The sequence below is a fragment of the Lytechinus variegatus genome, chromosome 17, assembly GCF_018143015.1.
Source record: "Lytechinus variegatus isolate NC3 chromosome 17, Lvar_3.0, whole genome shotgun sequence".
NCBI lineage: Eukaryota > Metazoa > Echinodermata > Echinoidea > Temnopleuroida > Toxopneustidae > Lytechinus > Lytechinus variegatus.
This window is the reverse complement of record NC_054756.1, coordinates 9,982,113-9,999,801: the sequence shown is the minus strand read 5'-3', so window position 1 is coordinate 9,999,801 and position 17,689 is coordinate 9,982,113. Positions and strand designations below refer to the sequence as shown.

The following is a 17,689-nucleotide window of genomic DNA, read 5'->3' as shown; positions in this document are numbered from 1 at the left end:
CACATGTGGTAAACGAGGATGGAAGTTAATATTTTGCTTCTCTGAAAACGAACCACAAATGTTGAAATTGAATATAACGAAGTTTAAACCGCCAACATGACTACCAGAGCACGCATAGCCAGCAGCTAGAAAAATGATGATCATATTTCATCTTTTTGCAATTATATAATTTTTCCAATGTGAATTATTCAATGCGTTCAATTTTATGCTTATTTTCCTATAATAATAATAATAATAATCCGCTTTTATATAGCGCTTAATACATCGGAACGACGTGTCGAAGCGCTTTACAGATATATTATTATATACATTTAATAATGTAAACGAAAAGACAAATTAAAATTGTGAAGAAATTTGCAATATTTGCAATATATTTGCAGACAAAATAGATAGATATATCTGAGTATCAATGAAAGCATGGACCTACAGAGTAGTATATTATGTCCACTGCCAAAGCTACCAATCTTTTGATGAAAATATGCCTTCCCGATAAAATGACGAATTTCAACCAGACTTCTGCTATTTTCTAACCAATAAAATATTGGTTGATTTGACTCTATGTGTCGATCAGACACAATCACCATTCGCTATCTTGACTTATCCATTTTAAAATTAAATTTGATTGTAAAAAAAAACTCAAGTAAATGAATAAATGAATTAATGTATACATTATACCATTGCTATCCCATCCTGACATCTTGTTACGTTATACCGCCAATGTCAATTATCAATACTTTCGGATTCAAATTAGATGGGACAGGTGCTTTGCTCGCGTAATACAATAATTCCTTTTTTTATCCGAGTTCTTAATCCAAAGATTAAAAAATTAGTACAAAGTATAGTTGGTCGAAATGTTTATCCCTGGCCTGATTTAACTGACATCGCTGTATTTCGATATTTAAAGGAGAATGAAAGCCTTGGAACAAGTTAGCCAGTGTGAACACAGAAAAGTTGTCAATATTTTGAATAATAATATCACTAATGGTGCATGTGGACAACTTATCATTGGAAAGCGAACAACTGGTAAGAAGTCAAATTCTCTGTGTTGTATAAACAAAACTTTAGAAGACTTTTTTTCATTTGCTTAATTTATCACTTTAATCAAGTTTATCACATTTTTTTCATTGGAGGACATTAAGAACATCATGGGAGGACATCAATCTTTTAACACATTATAATGGACAAAGAATATGTTTTCAAATGGGAAAAATAGATATTTTGGGTGTATTCACTGTAAAAAGGGGTGGTTGTATTTCTGTGACTTAAAAGAGGACCAAGATAGCTACGATCAAGACATTCAACATGTTCATTATTCTCTGGGTTTTTTTTTCAAATGATTCTCAAATTTGCATTGATCTTACTTTCTTATCTTCATTTCATATTTTCACAAAAGGGTCTTTCTACTTCAAATCAAACGGTTTCGCCGCCGGGCATCTTGCTGGATTTAAAGTTGTGTCGCCACACGCGATGAGGAATTACTCATTAACATTAATATCATTCATAAAAAGTCGGCATGCCAGCGATTATTGTGAGCCTAACATTCATCATGTTATCTCCGAAAGGACATTGTCTTATTACACAAACAATGTAGGCAGAGGCGGCACCTGTGGGGCGGGTATAATGTCCCCTAGATAATATTTAGAAAGCGATATCATATTTTACAATTTTTCCCTTTCCCTTTTTTTTCATCCGCATTTTCCCCATTTTTTTTAATTGATCTTGAAACGTTTCTCTTATGGAGGGGCGGCAGGGACAGAGCCCCCAAGACCCCAATCTATACGACATTGAAGTACCCCGCCAAAGGGATGTAAACGGTTTTTCATCCATTGAATAATTGAATTTGACTTGGTTTCGAGTAAACTTTCCAAGTCATATTTATTCCCATACTCCTCGTTCAGTCCCTGACGTAATATTTGCTGTGTGGTTTCTCACGGAAAGATAGTCGAGATCTTAAACACAGATGACGGCTCGATGAAAAGATGAACGGAAGTATAAATTGGATCTTTCATGGGCTTAATAGACTAGACACTGTAAGATTTAGACTGGAACCTCGATTCTAGATGAATTTAGCATCGAATCCTTTCCAAGATGTGCCGGATTGACATTTATTCTTGTATTCATATTGAACATGACTTCTAAAAAGCCTGGGTTAATCTTCATTGGTAACAAAATCTTGTCTTTTGTGGAACGTATAAAGAAAAAACCCTCCCCTTATGAGTAGTGAAAACAGAGGAAGAAACTGAAGGAAAGAGGAGAGCTAAAAACAAAGTATGAATCTATTACTTCTTCTGTTATTCAATTTGAAACAAATAATACGTCATCTTTAAGTTGTTATAAAAAGGAAAGAAAGAAAGAAAAGAAATAAATGAAAAGAAAATAAAAAAGGAAAGAAAAAGAAGATAAGAAAGAAATTCAAAGAAAGAATGAATGAAAGAAACTAAGAAAGAGAGAGAAAAGGAAAGAAAGAAATAAATAAAGAAAGAAAAGAAAGAATGCAAGAAAGAAAGAAAGAAAGAAAGAAGGAAAGAAAGAAAGAAAGGAAGGAAGGAAGGAAGGATGGAAGGAAGGAAGGGAGAGAGAGAGAAAAAAAATCCAGCCTTGAAGACTATCCGAACCAACTATAAAGAACGTAAAGATGAAAAAAGGGAAATGGGAGTAATTGCTGGTGGGACCAACCACTACAGGGGGGAGAAGCACAGTGCCGGAAAAGAAGGGGAACCCCCTAGCTATGATCGCTTCCTTTCGGTTGCCTCCTCCAGGGCAGCTGTTATTTTGACATGCATACTTATTTTGGTTACCGTCTACTAAGCGATGAAATCCTGATAAATGGAGGCGACAACTGATTCAAGATAGAATTCCCTTCGAGGATAAATCATTTTCAACCCAATAGTTGTTCTTCGGAATAATTTTGTTGCGGCCCCATCATATTAGCAATTTGTGAAATTTATATGTACTTATACAATCCCATCTCAACAACCTGTATCTATAAATATTTTAACTCATTGGCTGCGGAAGCCACTGTGGCCCCTATAAAATGCACTAATACCGCCCCCACCCGAACACATATATGACATATATCCAATGTTTTAGTCGAGTCTCCTATTGCGCTCTCTAGATGAAGATGACAACTTATTGGGCAACATTTAAAAAAATTTGAATGTTATGTCCCGACTATTTTTGTTTGTTTGTTTTATTTTCATTTTGTTAAATATGCCGGGCAATCACCTGTCAAATTTCTATAGAATAATGCAAATATTGCATCTTTCATCTGGGCAAGGTTCAAGACGTGTGAAGAGTTTAAGTCATGCTAAATTATTATTTTCCTTTTAGCTTTTACCTCCTTGCATCAATATCGTTTCTTTAGCCAAAGAATAACAAAGAGCGACGCGGCCTGCATTTTGTTGACAATGATAAAGTTTTCGAAAAAAAACAAAGAAAAATGTCCTTTCCTTCCATGAAACTTAAAGGACAAGTCCACCCCAACAAAAACTTGATTTGAATAAAAAGGGAAAAATTTAACAAGGATAACACTGAAAATTTCATCAAAATCGGATGTAAAATAAGAAAGTTATGGCATTTTATAGTTTCGCTTCATTTCACAAAACAGTTATATGCACATCTCGGTCAGTATGCAAATGGGGAACTGATGACATCACTCACTCACTATTTCTTTTGTATTTTATTATGTGAAATATGAAATATTTTTATTTTCTCGTCATTTGAACGAAGTTTCATTCCTCCCTGAACACGTGGAATTCCATTATCTTAACATTCTGTGCTTCAGGCAAGGAGGTCCTAATCATCAAATTAGTAAAAATTGAAATATTGTATAATTCAAACAATAAAAAACAAAAGAAATAGTGAGTGAGTGACATCATCGACTCTCTCATTTGGATGTAACTGGCTCGTTCATATAACTATTTTGTTAAAAATAAACGAAACTTTGAAATGTCATAACTTTCTTATTTTACATCCGATTTTGATGAAGTTTTCAGCATTGTGCTTTTCTGATTTTTCTCTATTGATTCAAATCAACATATTTTTGAGGTGGACTTGACCTTTAAGTAAATGCCAATGTTGAAGACATTACGGTATTTCTGGCTCACTATACAATTCAATCCGGTGAAGAGACCCAGTTTCGATATATGGGTTTACACCAAATATGTCTGTAACTATTACAGTGGCGTACCGTGGGTCACGGCATTGAGGGGGGGGGGGGGGGGGGGGAGGCAGCTCAAAGTTTGAGTCACTCACTGGGCGCACTCAATAGCCATGTTTTTACCTAATGACCTTACTAAACGGATATGCATCTCACTGTTCAATTAACGCGTGCGCGAAGCGCGAGCTGAAAATTATTGATATTCAGACCTAAAACAAGACATTATAAGCAAATATTTGTAATCATGTTCCCTACTTGTCTCACTGAACAAACGATGCGAGTACGAAACAAGTCACAAAACAAGAAACATGTGTCACTACATAAAATAATATTTTCAAAAGTGCGAGGAAATATATTTGACGTTTGTTGACTTGAAAACGGGATGTTTAGTACCATATAATTCCCTTGAACATGATTATTTATGCCATTAAACAGACAATGCGAGCACCAGGAGTGATGAACACATAGGCCCTGAGTAAATTATGTTTCATATAGATATCAAAAATATTTCTTACATAATATATATATGATATTAATGTAATATGACATAATAAATGGTATAATATGATGAATTTCTTTCCCCACTAGGATCCCTTTCTTTCTCCCCCAATTTCTCCTTGGCCTTGATTTTTTTTTGCCAGCCGATGGGGGGGGGGCACATGCAGTTACGCCACTGATTGGGTGTAACATTGGTGATATTGCAACTGGTGTTATTCAACATTTCCCTGGCGTGGTCATATAATATATATATATAATATAGATCTATAAAGAGCTGGTTATAAAATGCTGCATGTTTAAAATTACGTACAACGCTGTACTATAATTATTTTAATACTATAGTTTTTTTTAACAAATCTGTTTCATTTATTGAAGATTGAATATAATCACTTTGTTGCTTAAGATTTTAAAAACACTTGTTTAAATTTTTATACAACTACTGCAAAGTTAATCGTTTGACTGTGATATACCTTTATAAAACATTAACAATGAGCCCTGATATTTGGCTTGTCAGGTTAGCTGCTGTGTAGGGTGAATAATCCATATACTTTGTTAGTTTCTGTGATTCATCATGCGTGTCACTGATGTATGCATGGCAACTAATAAACAACATATTTGTTGTCTATACGAACATGATTAAGTCCATGCCGTAAGTAGCAGTCGATAAAAGGATTGATAAAAATTTTCTCTAAATGTCCGGTCTTTAAAGCCCGTATAAGCTTTGGCATGTTAAAAAGACTCGAGTATCATCTAATACATCATCAATATTACAAAATGGTAGCAGTTATGGAAGTTGTGTACAGCCGTTAGAATATAAATTTGAATAAGTGAAAGCTTTAGAGTATCATAACTTCATTATTTTACATCTGGTTTCGTTGAAATATTTAATGATACGATCCTGTTTGTATTTATTCAAATAACTTCATGTGGAAGGACTCGACCTTTAAAAAGAATTATAAATTCATTGTGTTAATCTTTTTCTAAAGATAAGATATAACTCACCCTTGTTACCCTTTCGATATGAAATCTGTTCCAAATGTTGTAAGCAAATAATTAATAATTTCATCTTGATTTTCAGCTCGGTATGACTGTGACTTTGGCCAAACGACTGGGATTTGCGACTACTCGCAGGATACAGACGATGACTTCAACTGGACCGGTCAGAGGTCATATTCAAATACGAGACACCAAAACATGGCGCCATCAGGTAACGTGGAGGTGTCTCATGTAAATTCAAATTCATTTCGTATCTATTTATTTAAAAAAAACTCCTCAGTTCATCGCCGACAATAAGTTTATAATACGAACAATACAGTTTCCCGAAGAAACTAGGTTTATCGCATTTATGGGACGAACGGCTTCCGTTATATACCATACGCAACTCGTCATAGGAGCGGATTAATCCCTTTGCTACTTCTTTTCCTGAATAAACTAGGTTTATCGCAATTATGGGACAGACGGCTAGCGATATAAGCCATACGCAACTTTTCATTGAAAATGTTGAATCTTAATTGCGGCAATGGATATAGGAGGGGCGGATGAAACCCCTTGCTATTTCTTTTCCTGAATATAACAAGGAAGAGGAAGACATGCAGGAATGGTGGGAGGGGTTGTCAACTGCAGGATACATCTCAAGTTATACTTCATTTTCTTAAAGGTCAAAGACTTGGATACATGTAACATGATGAATGATATACTCCTTGTTTGTTACTAGCAAGTTGATGACAAACAACTCACTCCTTGATCGAAACATAGTTTGCATATTATTAACCAACGTCAGTGCAGGCAGTTTTTTTTAAAGATATTAGTCTTAATGTGTGTAAGTTTTTTTTTAATATATAGGACTGCCTGCAGTGGCGTAACTACGGGGGGGGGGCATGGGGGGGCACGTGCCCCCCCAATCGGCTGGCAAAAAAAACAGAGAAAGGAGAAAAAAGAGGGAGAAAGGAAAAGAAACGTAGTGGGGAAAGAAGAAATTATTGTTCATTATAATATGTTAAATTACATTATGTTATGTTTTATCACAAAAACATTTTCTCATCACTTTATGAAACATTTGCTCAGGGCCTGTGTCACTGTTCGTGGTGCTCGCATAGACTGTTTAACGAGATCTATAGGCCTTTTGTACTAAAACCTCCCGTTCTGTACACCAAATATATTTCCTCGCAATTCGAGTTATTGTTTTATGTAGTGACATTTGCTTCTTTTTATGACCACTTAAAGTGATTGCCCTATTTTAAGGTCTTAATATAAAACATTTCCTGTCCGTGCTAACGTTCACATTAGTTGATTGGTGAGATTTCTGCTCTTCATAAATTCCTAAAATCAGTCCTTAAAATGTTAACTTTTCTGATCTCAATATGAAAAATTTTCAGCTCGCGCTTCGCGCTCGCATCATTTGGTAAGTGAAATACGGACGATCTTAGTGAATCCCTGCAAACAAGCCTCTTCAGGTCTGAATTTCTTAAATTTTCAGCTCGCGCTTCGCGCTCGCAGTATTTTTTATTAGTGAGATGCGTATGACTATGACAACAAAATGTGCTTCATGTGTTTAGATGTAATTCTCACAAAATCAGCAAAGGAGAGCATTCCTAAAATATAGCCCCAAAATATCCCTGTTTGGGGTCAATATACACAAAAATTTCAGCTCGTGCTTCGCGCTCGCATTGTTTGTTTAGCGAGAGGTACGTATCATGATTACAAACAAATTGCTTATAATGTCCCTTTTTAGGTCTAAATATCACAAATTTTCAGCTCGCGCTTCGCGCTCGCATTATTTAATCAGTGAGATACATATTCGTTTAATGTCACTGCATGTCCTTAAAATGTCTCTATTAGGTCAGTATACCTGGCAACTGAGCGCGCTTCGCGCGCTCCCTAAGTGACTCAAAATTTTTGCTGGTGCCCCCCCAATGCCGTGACCCACGGTACGCCACTGACTGCCTGTTAATTGTTTTCCCCATTTGAAACATCATGAACCCTCCTGTCTAAAATTGGCAAATTCCTAATGGTCATTACACTCTAAAAAAAGGGATTACCCAATATTTGGTTAAATGGGAACATGCATGTTTGTTGGGTAAAAAGATACCAAATATTTTGTAAAATTTACGCAATGTTGCGTTGAAATTTACCCTTCAACGATGCATTCTTCCCAATATTGAGGGGAAAAAATATTCAGCAAACATTCATGTTCTCTTTCCACCCGATATTGGGTAAATTTTTACTCTCTGTTTTTAGAGTGTAGTCGTTGTATCGGACAAGATTCGCTTCCAACAATGGTCCTGTAGGGCTATTAGCATTTTTAGATTGATTGTCCAACTTGTATAATTTTAGAACAAATTGTTTGACACGATAGGTAATTTATAAAACCATGATGCTTTGAAATGATAATGCAGAGTCATGCACTTGAAAATTAATATGGTCTTGTAGAATGATGGATCTCAAGATTAGGATTCTTTTCCAAACTAAATATTATGATAGTCTATTGTGCCATTTCGTATAGTGACCACTCGACACAAGCAGCACCATGATCTGTGTTGCTGAGTAGGGCTGTCTGTCTGTTTTCATTTATTGTAGCTGTATTATTTTTTTTATGGAAAGAAATTAAGACAGAACATCTCCACATTTTCAGATACCTTCGTCTGCGCGTGCAAGGAAGGTAACCGGCCAGCGTCCGGTTCTGTTGCTCGGTTCCGATCGGGTATCTTCCCTGCCGCGGGCAATTCCATGGTAACCGTCTCCTTCTGGTATAACATCTACCGACCGGATGGCGGTGAGTTGCAGGTGTTTATCATGAACCACGGCTCGACCAACGACAAGAGGATGCTGATGAGGAAGAGAAGCGAGGCAAGAGGATGGAGGAGGGCGGATTTCAATGAATCCGTCTCGGAACCGTTTCAGGTATAGGCTCTATCAAATAACGAAAAATTTCTCCCCCCTAAAAAATAATAATAATAATGATAATAAATAAATGAATAAAAAAATGAATAAATAAAATAGATAAATAGATGAAAAATAAAATATAAACATAAATTAAAAAAAAAATGATAAAAATAATAGAAAAAATAATAGATATTAATAATAAAACAAGGTGAACACTAAACAACGATCATCAAAATCAGACGTAAAATAAAAAAAAAAGTTATGACATTTTCGATTTTCGCTTGATTTCTCAGAACAGACATCCTGGGCCCCGTTGAATGAAAGTTACTTTACTATTATGGTAACTTTGCCGTTCAATGCCAACTTTCATGGAATGCTTGATTTTGATCGGCTGATGAGCACTGCTGCCATGGTAGTTACCATTGCATGGTAAAGTTACCATAATTATAGCTTTTAAACAACGGGACCCTCATCTGTATGCCCTATGTGTATGCCTAACCCAGTTTCCAAACATGTCTAAATTTCGGCCTGGTAGCCCAACCCCCTCTCTCCTCTTCCCATAACAACAACACCCACCATTTCATTGATATAACCGCCCGACTATTAAAGATACTACGTTATTCACAAATTTCGTATGGCATATCATAAAGGGCGGAAATCTCTCTCCAAAGGTAGGGGGACCAGGGGCTGGAAAAATTTGAAATTTGAAAGGTCCCCCCCCTAAATTTGTTGTTATTGACCTTTTTTTTTTTTTTTTTTGCTTGTCAATTTATTTTCCTACGTCCCCCCTAAAATTTTTGGGTTGAGAACCTTTTTTTGGGGGGTTGTACCCTCCTAAAAATTTTGGCTTCCGCCGCCAATGGTAGGTCCCCCCCGATATTTCCGCCCATACATATCATTATATAATTAGTCGGTTCGGAGTCGTTGGTGTGACCGACTCCAAACCGATTGAAGATATTCAATAGGAATGTCCATCATTATTCGGTTTGGTTTTGGAGTCGGTTTAGTAGGTTGGATGGTGGCATAAATCATGTGACACGAAACAGGTAGCAACCAAAATGAACTGATACCTGACTAATCATTGGTCACTTCTATTTTAGTGTTTTTCGTGAAGGGCATCTCTAGCAGGTGCTTCATCCAAAAATACCCCCATTTTCCCTCTTTTAACTGGATTTGAAATCTGTCATTGTTTTTCATTTTTGCATAAGCTTGATTTTTTTCATAATGGCCTTTTGTGATAAAGATAAAGTATCACTTGCTGCAGTCGGGGAGTGAATTTCAGTATTGCACGATTAATGACAGTATAAATAATACAAATTAAAACAAAAATTATCAAACTATATATGAAATTGATTTAAGAAGTTGATTTAAATCGAGTCGATGTACCCACCCCCTCTCTCTCCCACACACACTCTAACTTTCTGCCTATTTGATTATCATTGAAATTTAGACTAACCCACTCTCACAAAAAAAACCCGAAATTGAACAAGATTATGTGACACTAACCCTGTATGGTACACATGAGTAATTAAGACTCCCAATTCACTCGCGTGCTAAATCCAAGCTCATGAAAAAAAAATTATTAAAAACCAGTCCCTCAAAATATTTAGTTTTTAATAACTTTTTGGTCATTTTACAGCGAGAAAAATCGGAACTGCTTTGCCAACTTTGATTTAAAAAAAATACTGCCTAGCATCCCAAAGGCCCAAGTATGAAAGAAGATGAATATATTTTATATATATTTTTTTTTAATATTGATATACAATATTTTTTTTATTTTGATGAATCAATAAATCCTGTGATCTTTACTACGCCTCTCTGAGATGCATTACGCGCCGGGATGAATTATGCCCTGTATACAGCCTGTATACCCATCTCTCAAGTACGCATGCTCTCTCCCCACTCTCTTCCTCTCTCACATCCATTTTTCTTCAAATACAGATTTACATTCATCTTTATGTTCATCGATCGTTCAAAATTGGCATAGCTTGTGAAACATTTAACATTTTCTTCATTTCAACAGCTCATATTCGAAGCGACGGTAGGAGAGACTCAAAACAGCGGCGTTGCCCTTAGCAACCTGTCCTTTACGGTTTATAGTCCTCGGAAATTTACAGGTGAGACTGCCATGATAATCTTTACCGCCAGGTGTGTTTGGCAGGGGGGTTCATCATATTGAACTTGGCTGAGTATCCGAGAAATTTATCTTCCAGAAATCAAATTTAAAGTTTACATACTGGTGTACAAGCAGGTTTTTGATGGCTTTACCAAATCTTATCTTTGGCATTCGTATATTACGTATTTTTCGTTATGTATATATATTTTTCATTTTGTTTACGAAGAGACTGGTTTCATATTGAAGGAGTACCTGAAAATAAGTCGTCATAATGCATTTTCTTTTTGAATTAAATTTGATGATTTACAGTCCCGGGACTGTTTCATAAAGAGTTCCAAATTTTGTAACTTTGCCATCATCATAACCATGGTAATTACCATGCCAACGTGGCTTAGCAGTCTATTGCATGCAATCAAGGCTATATATCTGTTGTAACTCTTTGTGATATTGGTCCCTGTATTTGAATTTTTAATGTCGTCATTGTAAGCTTAGTTTCTGAACATGCATGTCAAAATAAATGTGGGAGAAAAGAAAAGAACGGGAAAGGTAAAAGAGAAGAAAACGTTGAAGAGGAGGGAGAACAATAAACAATAACAAGAAGAATAGGAAGGAGATGGAGAGAAGAAAATCTAGATAGGAAAAGAAGGAAAGGAAGAATTAAGGACATGGAGAAGAAACACAAGGTGAAGAAAGAAAGATAATGAAGGTCATTACACAGCATAAAAGAGGACAGCAGAAATGAGAGAAAATAGAGTGAAATGAAGCAAGCCCCACCCCCCCCAAAAAAAGGTTTCACGACCAAGAAATAAAATGGAAAGAGAAAGACACCTTAAAGAACAGGAAATTGGTAAAAGATTATATTACATTCTTAATAGAATGTCAAAATCTAATACAAAATCCAGATATTTGTAATGAAGAGATGACAGTTTTGCTCGCCCGCAGCTTTTTGAAAAGAAAATTCACCCCAAACGCCATGTCTGGTCCCGTAAATTTTTTTGGCTCATTGAGGCCACTACCTAAAGGCCTTATAAATGGATAAGTTGGAAAATGAATAAAAAAGGGGGGGGGGATGGGCAAAACATTCTATTCCCTTTTTATGTTGGCGTTTTGAGCGTCACATCTCTTCCAGTAACATTTGCCAAATACATAGATTTCACATTGCACCTGCGTCATTAATGACGTCATGTTAATGTCGGTTATAGTGATTGGGAGACTCATCGTGTTAAACACGATTACAGTCATCCCCGTCTATAATCGATTTGATTCATTACATCATGATTTCTACATAAATAGATAGAGAAACAGAGGCCTACCAAACAAGCATTGCAGCACGTGGGACTGATTGCAATTTCTCGCGCGTTTGGGGTTAACTTCATTTTGTGATAGGATCTCAGTTGTCATAAATAACCTGTGACGATAATTCGTGTGGATGAACTTACAATTGTGTGAGTTGTAGAGTAAATAACGCATGGACCTATAGGTCCATGAAATAACGCAAGAACAACAAGCAAAATCAAACGAAGTAACGAACAGATCAAATCAGGAGAAATAGCTGTTGATTCAGAATTTTCCCTTTTTATGCAACATAATTTTATATTTTCCTTTAAAATGGGAGAAAATTATCATTGCCGTCAGAGCATAATAAAAACTGGCACATTATCAAACAGGTGCTATTCGGAATTAACAAGTAACCACACAATAACGTAGTATGTAATCCCACATATTGGCGCGTAAAGGCATGAACTCAGTAATCAATTAGCTTTTCAAACATGCCAAAACATGGAAAACAAAATTGATTTAATTAAGATATGCATAGGAGAAGATTAAAATATTACAAGAAAAAATTGCGAAAGCAATATAGTTCCCCCTGAATGATTACATCGGTGGATCTGGAGATGGGGGAGGGGGGGTGAGGGGTAAGAGGTGTACACTGTTAAAAATCCTGTGATTTTACAGAAAAATTTTACAGATTTTGCAGAAAGCAGTAACAGAATCATTCTGTAAATTCATAAAACATGTTTTTTTTTCTGCAATTTAACAGAACAGGTCTGTTTAAAAAGGTGAAAATGATGTTCTATTCAAGGAAATTTGTAAGATTCCATCCACCAAATACCAATTTCATGTAGGATTACGCAATCTGGTAAGATTACAGGTGTTCTCGAGACTCTGCTGCAGGAACTTCTTTTATTTTAAGGATAAATTTTCTAACAGTGTACTCCAACCCCTTCCCTACCTGTTGGCAAGGGTCGCGCAAGCAGAACGGATCTATACGAGAGGGGGAGGGGGTACTACGACGCATTACGTCGCAGCTCGTCATTTTGATCAATTCTACTGGTCAAACACAGGCGCAGATCCAGGGGGGGGGGGGGTGCACACCGTTAAATTGCAACACGAAAAGAAAGAGAACCTAAAATACCTTCATTTGTGGGTGATAAGCTAGAGACCAAGCTATAGACCAAGCTCCCTTCATTATAGCGTGATAGCAGAGCGAGACTATAAGCGCCGCCGACGGCGTCATCAACGTTGAAATCTTTAGCAAAGGTTAAGTTTTTGAAATAACTTAGAGAGTACATGAATACATGTAATATGGACCGAGTTCATGAAACTTAAACATGAGGGTAATGGTGTATCACTAAAGATCCTGCCTAATTTTCAGATCACATGATGAAGGTCGAAGGTCACTGAGGATCAACGAACTTTGGCAATGTTGAGTGTATTGTGGAATTATCGTGGAGGTAAAAACAACCATGGACCTTTATGGAACAACCATGCATCCCTTTAACTTCCTGTGTGCTTTTTAGGTCACATGACCAAGATCAAAGTATTTTGTGGTCAGTGAAGTTGGTCGTGTTGGGGGATATTTGTTGAATTGGCATTATAACTTAGAAAGTTTAGGGATCTAGTTCATGAAAAATAGACAAAAGGGTAATCAAGTATGAATGATTGTTTTGCACACGTCTTTATAGGTCACATGATCGAAGGTCATTTTGGGTAAATGGACATAGTAATCATCATATTGATGTTTTCTTTTGTGAATGATATTCATTAGCTGTTTTCAAAGTCTGCATTGCTGCTGCATTGAACAGCGTATTGCAAGCGAGCCCGTCAGGCGTTTCACTTGTTTTCTATTCTGATGCATTTTTTTTACAGGGAGAAGTGAGCACGGTGGAATAGTTGACGGAACTTCGACATTGCCCGTAGAGGGAGCTGGTAACATTTCACAAGGAATTACCGAGGATGCAGTACGTAAGTGGTCAATTCAAATTAAAAGTTTCCTGGATTATATTCGGTAGTTTTTTTCAATTCAATTTTAGCTGAAATGTATTCTACGCAGTCAAAAAGTAAATAACGGATATTTTTTAGTTTATTTATACTTTTACGCATTTTATTTTTTTCGTAGATGACCGACCGTCTCTTGCGTTCTTGATTGCCATAGTCGCGAGTAGTGCCGTGGTCGTCATCCTCATCCTCTTCGTGGTCGTTGTTGTGTGCCTCGTTAGAAAGATTAGGTAGGTCAATCTAATAGATTCCCTGGACTCCGAGCCCCCATCAACAAACATTTGTACATTACATGTCATTTGATGATAGAGGGTGCTATTGCGGAATCCTTGATGTGTCTCACAGAGAGTTGCTATGTGATCTGCTGAACTAAACTCTATTCTGTATCATTTCAATTTGTATGTTTTAAAGGGGAATCCAGCCTTGGCCATAAAATGTTATGTTGGGAAGGAGAAAAATAAATTAAACAGAATGGTGAAAGTTTGAAAGAAATCGGACAAGCAATGAGAAAGTAATAGCTGCTTTAAAATTGAGATCACTAATACTATGTAGATTTCAAATTGGCAACTGTGTAAGTAAATTATGACAAGGGGCAAGGACAACTTTCCCATAGGCCATGTACTTTATTATCAGGGATTTGTGGTTTTCTCCTAAGTACCCATTCCCCTGGGGCAGTAATCTAAATATAATCCAGGTAGTATATTGTAGTATGTCCTCATGAAAGAAAAATATAATTTGAAATAAAACTTTTGGGAAAAATTACATTTTAGCCATAATATGTATTGGAGTACATGGAAGAGTAGTCCTTGCCTTACATCACTATGACATCCCATATGCGGCCAATTTGAAGTCTCCATGGGTATAGTGATTACCAATATTTACAACTTTTAAAAATTCATAACTTTCTTGTTGTTTGTCCAATATTGTTCAAACTTTCACCTATCAACTTGTCTGATTTTTCTTTTCCTTATAAAAACAAGTTTTTATTTGGGTTGGATTCCCCTTTAATGAAAAGGGGCAGAACTATATGTTTAAGTCGAACGTACTTTGAATGTCAATATTTTACCAGGAAAATCAGAATTTTCTACTTTGCTCAATTTCGGGTGTAGTTTTACTGTCTTAAACTTAAAAGCCAACGTATTACTTAAAGGCCTGGTCACACCGCCTGAGCATCGTTGGAGCGGTCGTGGAGCGGTAGGGAAAGAGGGTCGAATTTCGCTTTCAAAATTGGGGAAAAAATCGAAAACATAGAAAAAACAATAGAAATCGAAAATGGTGAACGGTAGCGAGCGGTGATGATATTTTTCTCTCCGCTCCACGACCGGTCCAACGCTATGGCGGTGTGACCATGCCTTTACCTCTGCATCATCCCGAACCTAACATAAACTTAACATCTATGAAGCCTCAGCTTTGAACCTATAATATTTGGTCCTTAGACAAAATGAAGATCTTATATATAATTCATCTGTTTTGCTCTAGGATTTTGAGCTCCACCGCTCACCCTTACGAAGAGATCTCATCTAATAAATCGGAACGAGGAACCATGGAGATTGCCCCGCAGAAGGACGTCTTCATCAACGAGAACGGCTCCACCTTACCGCGCTGGAAGCACTTGTCATACCTCTCAGCACACGACAGCAACCGCTCCAGCATCTACGCCGAGATTACAGAAGCTGAGGAGCGTCGTTCAAGGTTCCATCGATCGGGTACAGGTACGACTGGGGATTCGTTCGTCACCGCGTATTCCCTGCAGCACTTGATAGACCGCGCCAACGCAAACGTCATCACCAAGTCGACGGAGACGTCCAGGCGCCAGAGCGAGAGCGGATGGGTGGACAATGTGATCTACGAGAGCGGATCGGACATGCGAGAGCTGGCGGCATCTGAAGATAAACCTGACAGAGAGGTTCCTACCTACAGAAGATTCACAGGCCCAGGTGCGTTTGGGTTTGGAGGAATCAATGCAGGATGGATAGAAGACCTGTCACGATCAAGAACTCTTTGAAATGTCCTGTTGGCATCAGTGTATAGCCTATTAATTATCTGTGGATGAACTGTAAGCTGAGGCTAACGATGAGGACATGAGCATTGAAAAAAAAAACAAATAGGGATCAAAGTTTTGTTATTCACAATTCTAATTCCCTGAGAACACTTGAATGAAATTTTAGGTTGAGAAAAACCATATAGAAGCGTTCCGGTTGGCTCTATCCGTCAGTTGGTAGGTCATGCAAGAAAGCAAAATAACTAAAACTTTATTTCGTTTAAAACGTAGTTTCCATTGAAGAAAGTAGGGTAGCTCCTACTAATATTTGAAAGTAATTATATCAGATGGTTCGAGTCCACGTAAAAAAACCCTTCCAATTTCCATAAACAAAATTATCAAAATATTGTTTGGAGGATAAGTAATATGGTACTTGGTATCTGACACAGGCAAATACACCGAAATTTCGGGGCAATGTTAAATTGGACCGACTTTGGACGGGCGGAAAGCCCATTACTGAGTCCACTTCTTTGTGCATCTATAAGGAGACATATATAGTTCAGTGTACATATTTGAGTCTGTATATACGTTGATGAGTAAAATCTGGGGTAGGCTTTAATTTGTAATATAGAAGTCGAGAAATACACCTTAGACTAGATTTAGCTTTATAAATATCGACAGAATGCTTGGGCCTGCTTTTTAACTCGTAAAGCAAAATAACACAAATCAGTCGCTATTTCGTGACTAACTAAGTCATATTGAAGTTTTACTTGAAAAAATGTGCACCTTTTCTCTTTCTTCCCATGTCACGGTCGTTCTTGTACGTCATGCTCGGGGTCAGCCAGTAAACTTTGCAAGTTTACTGGCTGACCCCGAGAATGACGTACCTTTTCTGATTTTCCTCTGCACATAAGTTGTAATTCTGCCTTGAAGTGCAATATTTTGATCTCGTTTGGGGCGCAACTTTGCACCCTGGGACGCGTTTCACAAATTTAAGGGCGCAGATAGGTACATTTTACACCCTTGGACTTGTAGGGGGTGCAGAGGTGTACCCTTCATGGAAGTCACCAATTCTTATGCATTTTAATACAATGTTTCTGCACCCTGAAATGTGCAAAGTGAAACCACTTTCCACTTAGTGTATAGGGGAAAAATCGGAATAGGAAAAACTATGCTAACTTGCAGAAGTGATTATTCTTTTAGTGGGACACATATTCACCAAGACAACAATTTGTTATTTGGCCGATCTTTCTTTAAGAGTGTAGGTTGGTCCAAACAAATGCTCGAAATTCCAAGGATTTGAAATAAATCCAGATCGGCTGTGAATAGTGACCAGCCGAATATTAGATTAAGAGTTAAACCTTGTTGGTTTATATATATATCTAAAAGGTTTGAATTTAAATCTTTCGAGATTTAAAAGTTAATTTGAAATAAATCAAAAATTCGGCTGGTCACTATTCACAGCCGATCTGGATTTTATATATTTTAGAGTGAATCGGGTAAAATCAAAATCATCATGCACATGTGTATTTCTCATTTAGATGTCATATTGCAGGGACTTTTGTAATTTGATAATATAAGTAAATAAATATTTGGAAACAAAAACGATTGGCTTCATTTATTCTCCAGTTTGCATGATTCTATATGAGCCTTCGCCTACGACTTAAAATACGTCAACGAGATATAACATGAGTGAAAAGAGTGAAAGCGCGGTTACAATTTAAACGTAAATGTGCTAATTGTCTAATGTATAAAGGCATTCAGTAACCTCTGC

General features: G+C 36.9%; 1 protein-coding gene across 1 annotated transcript; it reads left to right on the top strand.

Annotated features, from left to right (window-relative positions):
* Window positions 1-5,740: 5,740 nt before the first annotated feature.
* Window positions 5,741-17,299, top strand: LOC121430878. Its single transcript, XM_041628302.1, has 6 exons — window positions 5,741-5,864; window positions 8,289-8,557; window positions 10,563-10,656; window positions 13,806-13,901; window positions 14,056-14,164; window positions 15,414-17,299. The coding sequence occupies exons 1-6, from the start codon at window positions 5,852-5,854 to the stop codon at window positions 15,937-15,939; spliced, it is 1,107 nt and encodes a 368-aa protein (XP_041484236.1). The 5' UTR covers window positions 5,741-5,851; the 3' UTR covers window positions 15,940-17,299.
* Window positions 17,300-17,689: the final 390 nt, after the last annotated feature.

What these genes read in the sequence shown, in the direction of transcription:
- LOC121430878 (XM_041628302.1), top strand. An exon ending in CCGTCTCGGAACCGTTTCAG is followed by an intron (nt 8,558 to 10,562) that starts GTATAGGCTCTA and finishes TCATTTCAACAG; the next exon opens with CTCATATTCGAAGCGACGGT. An exon ending in AATTACCGAGGATGCAGTAC is followed by an intron (nt 13,902 to 14,055) that starts GTAAGTGGTCAA and finishes TTTTTTTCGTAG; the next exon opens with ATGACCGACCGTCTCTTGCG.